The sequence below is a fragment of the Ornithorhynchus anatinus genome, chromosome 19 (genome assembly GCF_004115215.2).
Source record: "Ornithorhynchus anatinus isolate Pmale09 chromosome 19, mOrnAna1.pri.v4, whole genome shotgun sequence".
NCBI lineage: Eukaryota > Metazoa > Chordata > Mammalia > Monotremata > Ornithorhynchidae > Ornithorhynchus > Ornithorhynchus anatinus.
Window position 1 is genome coordinate 31,255,004 of NC_041746.1, and position 11,239 is coordinate 31,266,242.

At 57.2% G+C, this 11,239-nt stretch overlaps 1 protein-coding gene across 1 annotated transcript; it reads left to right on the top strand.

Annotated features, from left to right (window-relative positions):
- The first annotated feature begins 1,769 nt into the window (after positions 1 to 1,769).
- PRDM13 (PR/SET domain 13) lies at positions 1,770 to 10,571 on the top strand. The gene is made up of 4 exons (XM_029047118.1): positions 1,770 to 1,910; positions 4,196 to 4,327; positions 4,464 to 4,584; positions 9,037 to 10,571. The coding sequence occupies exons 1-4, from the start codon at positions 1,770 to 1,772 to the stop codon at positions 10,569 to 10,571; spliced, it is 1,929 nt and encodes a 642-aa protein (XP_028902951.1).
- Positions 10,572 to 11,239: the final 668 nt, after the last annotated feature.

The following is an 11,239-nucleotide window of genomic DNA, read 5'->3' on the forward strand; positions in this document are numbered from 1 at the left end:
GGCTGACGCGGGGCCTGGGCTAGACGGGGCCGTTTCGCAGGCCGAAGCAGGCCGTCCTGGCTCCCTCTCCGCCCCTCACGGCCCTGTAGGCCCACCCGACGGCCCCTACTTGCCCCTTGCTCGACGGATCTGGGCCAGACTTCGGCTCCCCCCCCAAAACCTTCGCCTCTCCATGCTCCTGCCGCCCTCTGGCTCCCGGGGGACCATGGACGTCGGACCATAGACGTTAAATCACGGAGGAACTGAGGGCCGTTCCTCAATTTCTGCCCACTTTCGCCCCGACCTCCATGCAACCCTCAACCTTTTCCAAAGTTAGAGAGGGACCGCGCTGCAGGCTGCCTGGAGGATCTCGGATCTCCCACCTGTCCCCTTTTGGAGGGCTCTTTGGGTCAGTGGTCCCACCTTGGCGGACCGAGTGCCGTCTTCGACGTCCGGATCCCCTCGGTGCTGCCCATCGTGGGCCAGGCCGGGACCACCCCAGGACCCGTCCCTCCGGGACAGACCCAGCTCCAACAGTCTTTCCCACTTTCCGAGAGTCCCGGGGTGAGCCTCTCGAGGGCGGAGAGTTGACCCCTGGCCAGTCCTGGGTGTGCGTGGGGGGAGAAAAGTTTATACCCTTTCCCCGGTGCCCAGGTGCCCTCTTTTTCAGCATCTCCGTCATTGTCCCGCGCAGATCCCGACTCCTCCTCGGCCTCCAAGGGCTTGGCCTCCAAGGGGGAGTAGGGGGGACAGGGCTCCGGGTCTATCGCTCCCCGGAGGCCCGAGGAGCTTGTGGATACAGTAAGCGGCTCTCCAGCTGCGTTTCCCACTAATCTAAATAAAGTCCTCTCCTGGGCGTTCGCGAGCGTAATGATGTATAGCTAACCTTTGGTCCTTCCGAAGGCCGCCGCATGCTTCATATCTGGGAGCAGGAGAGGAGGATAAAGAGGCTCTGAACGGATTACTGGCTGGCAACCAAGCCGCTGAAATGGTGATATGGTCGTTATTTAAAATGTGGAGGTATTCTCTGGTGTTTTCCCATCAAGTACCTGCCCAAATTCTGTATGGCACACGCCGGGGATCAATAGAAGTTAACAAGTCCTCAAAACATCCCCCATCCCTTTGTTGAATCTCCTTTACAATAAAGCCGAGGGAAGAGAATTAAAAATCTTTGAAGTGTTCTAAGCCTCAAAAGAATCAGCCAAGTAGACTTAAAGTAGTCACTTATTTCCCCAAACGGGTTTGTCGGGGAACAATAAAAGGAAGTAAAATTTATGGAGAAATTATACAGTGGATTTGCCACTTAAAATATCGTAACTGTCTCGGGGACAATACCCCATGCTGAGGATTAATGGTCGCTCCAGACCTTTGGTTCACCAGCGCCTTTTCTTTGCCCTTGACAAATTGGATTTTTAGGAATGGAAAGGTCGCCCGGACCATTGTTCGCTAGCCATTCAGAGGCCCTGATTATGCAGGGGGTGGGGATGGGGGGTGGGGTGGTGGGTTGGGGGGGGTGAGGGAAAGGCTCCATGTGACTTTCTCGGGTGGGATTCTGCAGCTGCTCTGAAGAGCTCAACTCTCTCACCGAACCGCTGCCCGGAGCACCAGCGGGGCACCGATCGACAAGGCGGCCGTGCGTCACTCTGCGGGCGGGGACGCGGCTGGGGACCGAGGGCACCCATCTCCCTTCTCCCGGCCTCGGCTCTGCCAGTCGGGCCCTGGGAAGGCTTTGGAGCCCCCGACTGCTGCCTCTGCCCCTTTTCCCACCCCCACCCCCCCCAGAGGCGGCGATGCAGGCCGGTCGGGCACCGGACATCAGCGTCAGCGCCGAGAACTGCATCCCCGCGGGGCTGCGCCTGGGCCCCGTGCCCGGCGTCTTCAAACTGGGCAAGTACTTGGCAGACCGCAGGGAGCCGGGACCCAAGAAAAAGGTATTTCCTGCCCCTCCGAGGGCAGAGCGGGGGGCACCTCTGCCTTCGGGGGAGGGGACACCTCTGCCACTCTTGGGGCAGGGGGTTTCTTCTCTTGGGGAAATGGGATGCGCTCCAGGGCCGGACCCCAACGTGCCTTTTGCGGGCCGCCGGGTGGCGGGGAGGCTGGGGCCGAGGCGGTGCGGGGTGTGGGGACCGGGTGGGCATCACCGGGGGGGGACCTGGCCCTCCAAGGGGCCACCGTGGAGAAAGAAGGTAGGTGGGGGCGGCTGGTGGGCGAAGGAGCCGCTCCAAGCGCGCCAACCACCGTCCCGTCTCTTTCCATCCTTGGATTCCAAGGGTGCCTAGGGGAGGGAGAGGGAGCCGGACTTTTGTGACTCTTTCTGCGACCCCTGTGCTCCTCCAGAAGCCCCTGGCTAGTGATTCCTAGTGATTTCGGACTACTGGTTGGCTAGCTTTCCCGCCCAGGGCGGGATGGTAAAAGTGGGTCTGCGTTGGAGATGGGGAGAGAGAGGAAATGGGAGTGATTTCCTCCAGCGCAGTCGAGGGTCGGGGGTCCGGGAGCTGCTGGCTGGAGTCGGGCCGGGGGCTCCATCCATTCATTCATTCAATTGTATTTATTGAGCGCTTACTATGTGCAGAACACTGTACTAAGAGCTTGGAATAGAGGGCTCTTAGCTCTCCCTCGCTCAGGAAACAGGACCAGGCGCCGGGAGGGGAGACGGGTTCCGGGCTAGGCAGAGCGGCAGGGACTGGCAGTATTCATTCAATCTTATTTAATGAGCGCTTACTGTGCGCGGAACACTGTCCTAAGCGCTTGGAAATGGGCAAGCCTTAGTCCTGACCGGCCCTGGACACCCTGGAAAATCTGGAGGACATCTTAAGGGACATACACACACAATGTGGGGCAGGGATTTTCTCTATCTGTTGCCGAATTGTACATTCCAAGCACTTAGTACATTGCTCTGCACATAGTAAGCTCTCGATAAATATGATTGAATGAGTGAATGAAACACACACACAGCCCTCCCCCTACTTGTTCAGGTCTCTACCTCCCCGTAAAGGTCTTCCAGGTAAGTAAAACACTGGAGTGGTTCGAGGGGGAAAGAAAGAGATAAGGAATGCAGGGGAAAAGGGAGGCGAATTTTACTTTCCCCCGACTCCCGGGGGCTTTTCAATAGGAAATGACTACGATTCCTAAATCCTTCTTCCCCCGCCCCCTGCTCCCAAATCTGTTTTATTTTTCTGTTCCTATTTTCTTCCATCCTCTTTCTCTATCTCTCTCACACTCACTCTCGGTCTCTCTCCATCTCTGGTTCTTCTCCTCTGTCTCTCTCATCCTTTCTGTCTCTCACTCACTCTCTGTCTCTCGGTCCCTGCCTTTATCTCTCTCCCTCGGTCTCTGTCTCTGCTTTTCTTTCTCTCTCAACCAGTGCGTTTTTATTTCTCTTTTCTTATCTCTCCGCTCTGTCTCCCCGCCTCTCTCTATGTCTCTCTGTCTCTGCCTCTCTGTATGTCCCTGCCTCTCTGTGTGCCCCCGACTCTCCCCTCTCCCAAAGAGTTCTGCCCACTCCATATTTCCCCTCTTCTAAAAGCTTTCTAATCGTTTTTAAACGCCCCTGCCAGGCTCCTCCGATTGATTGCTTAGTACAGTGCTCTGCACACAGTAAGCGCTCAATAACTACGATTGAATGAATGACTGAATTGCACATCCACAGCCTCCGCTGACCTTCCGGGGCTCAGTATGGGTGACCTCTCCCCCCCCCCCCGACCCCCGACCCCCTGTTTCCTCGATGGGATCCCCTTTTTGGGGGCGACAGATAGATAGGAGGCTAGGATGCGGGAATTAATTGGGGATGGCTTTGAAGACTGCGAGGACAAGCCCTCGCCCCTCGGATTTGCGTTCCGGGGACTCGGCCGGGGACTGGCCGAAATGACCCTGGCCTAGATATCCGTCCTGGGGAACAACCGTCTGAACTGAGATGCAAAGGGGGGGTGGGGAGAAGAGGGTCCGGGATGGGGTCACAGGAGTGCGACCGAGACCGACCAGCTGGAATAACAGCTGGATGGGACAGTGGGATGGGGGTCCCTAAGCTTGGGGTCCCTCCAAGAAGCCCCCTTCCCTTCCTCCCGTCGGGGACGAGCCTGCAGAGCAACTAGGGCTCAGCGTCTCGGCCTGGCCAAAGCGAGGGCCGGCTGGCCAAGAGGAGGGAGGAGCTAGCCTCTCTGGGCTTCCCTGGGACCGGCCTGCAGAGAGGATGACCTGAGGGTCGCCTGTCCCTCAGGTGCGGATGGTGAGGGGGGAGCTGGTGGACGAGGCCGGGGTGCCCCCCCTGGAGTGGATCGGGCTGATCCGGGCAGCCAGGAACACGCAGGAGCAGACCCTGGAAGCCGTGGCGGATTTACCGGGTGGACAGGTGAGTTGTGGTCTTTTCCTCTCTCTCTCTCTCTCTCTCCCCCGGCACCCGTTCGCCCTCCCGTCGGTCCTGACCCGTCTGAGGGAGAGTGATACACGCCCTGAAGGAGCTCTTTTCTTTCTCCCCTCCCGAGCAGATCTTCTACAGGGCCCTGAGGGATGTGCAGCCCGGGGAAGAGCTGACCGTATGGTATTCCAACTCTCTGGCGCAGTGGTTTGACATCCCCACGACGGCCACTCCAACCCACGACGAGAAAGGTACGGCCGCCGCGACAGAGCTAGCTGAGGCGCCGGTTCCCCCCCGCCAAAAAAAATTACAGGATTATTTTCCCCCCACCCCAGTTGAACTGGATAGGAGTTTCAGGGAACTTCCCCGGCCGGGGCTTGTCCTTGCACCGTAAAATCTAGCCTCTGACCAACAAGCCCTCCTCCCAAATCCCTAAAATAAATGATAGTAATTATGGTATTGGTTAAGCGCTAACTATGTACCAGGCACTGTACTAAAGGCTGAACACCAGCATCTCCAAGAATGACCCGACGTTAACTTTGGAACTCTCCTGCCCCTCTTGCAGCCTCCTTCCTTTATTCCCTCCGGGAATCTATTTTACGTTCTCCCCCCGCCGCCGCTCATTTAAGATAAAATCACTAAACCGAAAAAGAAGCAGAAAATAACGGGGATTAAAGGGCTAACCATTTGACCGCGAGCCGTGGGGAGAATAAAAACCAACACTGTGACGCCTGAGGGGCGGAAGGTAGCTCTGCTTCTCTCTAGAAGAGGGTGATTTATGGCCCGCCGCTTTACAAACATTACGGTACTTTCAACTTGGCCAGTTGGCTGCCGCTCGAGGGTCTCCTACTTAAATGGCGTTTATTCTATGGTATTTTCTCCCCATTTAAATAGAATTTGGTACGTTTCCCAGTCCTCCCCCTCCCACCTCTGATTTATTTGATCATTCCCAACGGCAATAGACTCTTTATGCAAATGAGGATGGATTGACTAAAAGAGCGCGGAGCGGAGGCAAGAGCATCACGTAAACCTCCTTAGGAGAGAGCGAAAGAATGCTACATGGGAATCGGACTACAATTTAGTTTATTCTTTCCCGTGACGGTTTTCTTTATTTGCTGCTTTCTACCTTAAAACGAACCGTCTGCAATTTGACAGATGAGGGGTAGAAATAGCGTTTTGGGGACATCGAAACATCTGTTGGAAAGCAAAGAATGGGTGCGGGGCAGTGACCCAGCCAAACTATCGTACTGGTTGGCTGCCCGGCCTCTTCGATCTGATTGTTTCCAAACGAGGTTTAGGAAGTAGTTTGCTTTTAGTTAAAAAGTAAATAAATTAATTAATAAATAGATAAAGAACGATACCCACTAGGTTGTTTTAAGCCATGGATACATATGTGGGAAATCGGAACCCTCTTCGTGAAAGAGGAGGTGGAAGGATAAAATCAATTCTCCTTAAATTTACTGCTTCCGCTCTGTGACTTAGTTTCATGGATTGTGTATGTGTGCGTAGCTGTATTTATTTATACATAAATACACACACATACATATTGGAACATAAATATGTATCCACGCACACACACTCACGCACCTACAAGCACACTGGACTGTACATCACCTTAGAAACCCAAATATAGCTAAACAATACACGTATATAGAATGCATATGTATAATATGCACACTATTAAAAAATAACAAATACATTGTTCATAAAGTAGAGACGCTGCAAAACGCAGATAGGTTTGCTTCAAAAATGATTTGCATTCTCCGAAAGGGCACAAAGTATTTCTTTGTTAGAGTTCCAAGATTCTCTTAACCCGAACTTGAAAATGCTATAGGTTATTACTCTTCCCGATGTTATCACCGGGAGAGAGATCCTAGATGTCTGCGGCAGGAAAGCTAGCGCTCGGGGTAATCAATCGCGGCTCAAGCAGCGTTTCGGAGATGTCCCGTTATTACCGTTCCGTTCTACTAGTTGCAGGCGAACACCTGCTAACAGCGTGAATCAGATGTCAAACTGTTTAACCTTCTCCTTTAGAGGAATTCTGAACCTAATACATAGATGGCTAGATTCCTCTGATACCCTCCTCATTCCCAAGTCCCAGTCAGAGAACCTTTTCACCACCAGGGATTCGGAAAAGAAACAAGTCCCGTACTTAAATGCGTTTATCCTGCTTGGACCAGATTTGAGTACGTGGGACCCCCTTTTCTGGTAGGGTGCAAACATGGTGACAGACGGGTCGGTCTCAACCAAGAATGGTCGAGTGTGTCCGTGTTTAAGCTTAAAGATCTAGAACCAGTTCAACATTGTAGAGGAGGGCGGGACGGGGTCACCGACACAAAAGACACACCAGTCACCCCCTCCTGTACTTGGCGGCAAAATCCAAAATTGGAGGGAAGTACGTTGAACCATTTGTTTCCGAACTACCGCGCAGCCGCGATTTCATCCTTTCGGAGATATTTTGACAAGCAAAACTCAATTAGTGGCTAAAAACATCCAGGAGCTCTCTGATTTCTCGTCCCCAACGCCTGGATGGAGAATGCGAATGAATAAGATTATTGACATGGGTGTACTCCGAGTCGCCCTTGACCAATTAGAACATCGATTACATAGGCCCCGGGACCTTTGGGCTACGAATCCTCCCTTCTTCGGGACGACAGAGACTCGGGACGGCTCACTGGTAGAGAGGAAGAAAGCAATCCGAAACTTGATTTCATTTATTAGGTTTGGATATTACCGGACAGCTTTTGCAAAAGCCAAAGAAAACTGCTTTTCTTTCTTTCTTTTTCTTTCTTTTTGTCGCTGAAACGTAGAAATGAGATTCGACTTTCTCCTAAGAGTTTTTAAGGGAAAAAAAAACCTCACCAGCTTTTGCTTTTAGTCCTCTTTCCTCCATCTAATGTACTTCCCGTGAGCCCGTTACCCTCTTTTAGTCCAGACTTGGGGTTTAAAATGGTCTTTTGAGGAAGACTTGGACCAGATCTACGCTAGCTAAATTGATTTTACAGCGGATATTTTATTAGTGTAGACCCGCATTAAATTTAAAGCAATCCCAGAGTTTAAAAGAGCCTGTTCTAGGGTTTTTAGGGTTCTTGCTGGGCTGGGTCCTGCTAGAATAAATCCCGATGTAGGTATAGGCACACACACACAAACAGGGATTTAATGTATCTCTATACGTATACATCAATCGTCTTTATGGGGCGCGACCTGTGTGCGGGTCACTGTAATATGCACTGTATCTTGTTCTATTTGGTAGCCCGATAGATCGTTATTTCTAGCAGACTAGGCAGCTTTCCCAGACCGAGACAAGCTTTGGACCCTCCGCTTAGCAATACGAATCAGCCACGCCAGGGCCACGCAAACAGTGCAAACTCGGTTGGCCCCCGCCGTTTGAAATTAAACCCTCCCTAGTCCCCCCCGTCCCGTTGCGACCGGGACTGGAAAAATTGCCAGGGGAGCGTACTGAATGCCAACGACTGAATCCGTCCTGGCCGGGACGGGGTTGGAAGGCTCCGGGTGCGAGGCCGGGTGGGCGGTGGACACAAAGGAAACTGTCCCATGAAAAGGAACGATTACATATGGCCCATACATACTGGCCATTGTCTCGCCCCCTAATGAGGCGTTTACGACCATTAGATTGGCCTTTGTTCGGTGGAGCCCAACTCCTTGACATACGCCACCTCTTCTGCTAACGTCAACAGATGGGCCCGGCCGGGCGCTCTTGATTTAAGGCAACACCAGCTGTTGTGGCCGCCCCTCCCCGGGCCCCGCCGGCAACCAACGGGGCCCAGGGGCCGGACCCCGGGCCTGGGAGGACCTGGGCTCTCACCCCGGCCTTGCCACTTGTCTGCTGGGTGACCTGGGGCCAGTGGCTTCACTTCTCTGGGCCTCAGTTTCCTCCCCTGCAAGACGGGGATCAAGACAGCGAACCCCATGAGGGACGTGGACTGTATCCAACTCCACGTCTACTTTGCATCTACCCCTGCGCTTAGAACAGTGCTTGGCACGTAGTCAGCGCTTAGCCAATACCACAATTATTATTATTCTCTGGGCCTCAGTTCCTTCCCCTGCACCTTGGGGATTAAGACAGTGAGCCCCGTGCGGGCCAGGGACTGTGTCCAACCCGATCATCTCGTATCTCCCCCAGCGCTCAGGACGGGGCCTAGCACAGCCTTAGTACAGTGCCAAGCGCTTAATACAGTGTTCAGCTCAATAAATACGATCGAATGAAATACCACAATTATTATTCTCTGGACCTCAATTCCTTTCCCCCGTCCAGTGGGGATTAAGAGAGTGAGCCCCGTGTGGGCCGGGGACCGTGTCCCACCCGATCAGCCCGTATCTTCCCCCAGCCTCTCAGTCCGGCGCCTAGCACGTAGTAAGCGCTTACAAGAGACACCATTAAAAAAAAAATGAAAAGAGGGGACGAGGCTCCCTCCAGCTCCCGGCCGGGGCCTCGGGGGAGTGTGGCCCGCAGGGAAGAGAGCTGGGGAGTGGGGGGGACCCCCGGTGGAGGAGCCGAGGTGGGGGAGGCACCGCGATGGCTGGACTGATGACCCTGTATCTCCCCCAGCGCTTAGAACAGTGCTCAGCACACAGTAAGCGCTTAACGAATGCCAACGTTACCATCATCATGTCACGTCTCAGCTTCGCCCGGCGCTGACGGGGGGGCCTTGTTGCGTGTCTGTCGTCTGTCCGTGTGTCAGGGGAGGAGCGCTACATCTGCTGGTTCTGCTGGAGGACGTTCAGATACCCCAACAGCCTCAAGGCGCACCTGCACTTTCACTGCGTGCTGGGCGGCGGCGGCGGGGGCTGCGGGGGAGGCGCCTTCGTGGGCCCGGAGCTGAGCGTCCCCCCGGCCCCGGCCGGGCCCCCTCCGGGCCCGCAGCCTCGGCCGTGCGGGGCCGTGGGGCCGGGCCGCAGGCGGGAGTCGCCGTCGGGCCCGGACGGGCCGGACCGACCCGACCGAGGGGACCGAGGGGACCGTCCGGGCCGGAGGGCGGGCGGGGGCGTCCGCGGGGAGCAGGACCGAGCGCTGGACATGAGCGTGGGGCCGGGCCGGGGGGTGGGCGGGCCCTGGGCGTCCGGCCAGTCCTTGCCCCCCGGGCTGCGGTCCGCCTTCAGGCCGGCCTGGCTGTCCAAGGCGGCGGGGGGCCTGGGCTTCTCCAAGCTGCCGTCGGGGGGGAGCAAGGCCGGGGGCCGGCCGGGCCTGGGGCCGTCGGGGCCGCCCCCTGCGCCGCCCCCCAAGCGCTCGGACGGGGGTCCGACCCCTCCGGCCGCCCCGACCCTCGCGGGGCCTCCGGACGCCGGGGTCCTGCGGGGCTTCGGGCGGCCCCCCGACGGGGCGTCGGCCTTCAAGCAGGTGCCCCCGGGGCGCTGGCCGCCGGTCCCCGCGGCGGCGGCGGGGCTGTCCGGCCTGTCCGGCCTGTCCGGCCTGTCCGGCCTGTCCGGCCTGTCCGGGCTGGGCGGGGACGGCCTCCCTCTGCCGCCCTTCCCGGGGGACGGCGTCCACCCGCCCGCCTTCCTGCCCGCGGCCTTCGCCGTCTACAACGCGGAGCTGCTGTACGGGCCGGCCGCCTGCTGCCCGCTCCGGCTGCACCTGGGCGGCCTCCTGCAGCCCCCGGACCCGCTGCCCTGCTTCTTCCCGGGCCCGCCGCCCCCCGCCGCCCCCGCCGCCGGCCAGCCGGGCCCCCCGGACGGTCCGGAGAGGGAAGGGGACCGGCCCCGCCGGCCCGACGGCCCCGAAGGCCCCGACGGCCCCGACGGCCCGCATCGGGGCCGGGCCGGCCGGGCCCGGGAGGCGGGAGGCCCGGCTGGCCCGGGGTCAAAGGTCAAGGCGGGCCACCTGTGCCTCTACTGCGGCAAGCTCTACTCGCGCAAGTACGGGCTGAAGATCCACATGCGGACCCACACGGGCTACAAGCCCCTCAAGTGCAAGGTCTGCCTCCGCCCCTTCGGCGACCCCAGCAACCTCAACAAGCACATCCGCCTCCACGCCGAGGGCCAGACCCCCTACCGCTGCGACTTCTGCGGGAAGGTCCTCGTGCGCCGCCGCGACCTCGAGCGCCACGTCAAGTCGCGACATCCCGGCCGCGGCCCGCCAGCCCCGACCCCCGACGACCGGCCCGACGCCGGCCCCCAGGGCGACCCCAAGAGCGACCACGACAGCGACGTCGACGTCTGCTTCACCGACGACCCCGGGGACCCCGACACGGGGGGGAGGCCCCGCTCCGGCCTGTGAGTCGGCGACGGGGCGCTCTGTCGGGACCTGCCCCGCCCGGGGAGGGGTAGGTGAGAAGAACCATGGTACTCGTTAAGCGCCCGCTCTCTGCCAAGCCCTCTTCTAAACTCCGGGCCACGGACAGCGGAGTAGATGATGAGAACGATGGTACTCGTTGAGCTCCCGCTCTCTGCCAAGCCCTGTTCTAAGCTCTGGGGTGCAGGCGAGGTAATAAACAAGAATGGTAATAATGATGGTATTTGTTAAGCTCCCACTCTCTGCCAAGCCCTCTTCTAAACTCCGGGCCACGGACAGCGGAGTAGATGATGAGAACGATGGTACTTGTTAAGCTCCCGCTCTCTGCCAAGCCCTGTTCCAAGCTCTGGGGTGTAGGCGAGGTAATAAACAAGAATGGTAATAATGATGGTATTTGTTAAGCTCCCACTCTCTGCCAAGCCCTCTTCTAAACTCCGGGCCACGGACAGCGGAGTAGATGATGAGAACGATGGTACTCGTTAAGCTCCCGCTCTCTGCCAAGCCCTGTTCCAAGCTCTGGGGTGCAGGCGAGGTAATAGACAAGAATGGTAATAATGATGGTATTGGTTTAGCTCCCACTCTCTGCCAAGCCCTCTTCTAAACTCCGGGCCACGGACAGCGGAGTAGATGATGAGAACGATGGTACTCGTTAA

Coding starts and splice junctions, on each gene's coding strand:
- PRDM13 (XM_029047118.1), top strand. CDS start 1,770: ATGCAGGCCGGTCGGGCACCGGACATCAGCGTCAGCGCCGAGAACTGC. Junction 1,911..4,195: donor AGCCGGGACCCAAGAAAAAG/GTATTTCCTGCC, acceptor CCTGTCCCTCAG/GTGCGGATGGTGAGGGGGGA. Junction 4,328..4,463: donor CGGATTTACCGGGTGGACAG/GTGAGTTGTGGT, acceptor CCTCCCGAGCAG/ATCTTCTACAGGGCCCTGAG.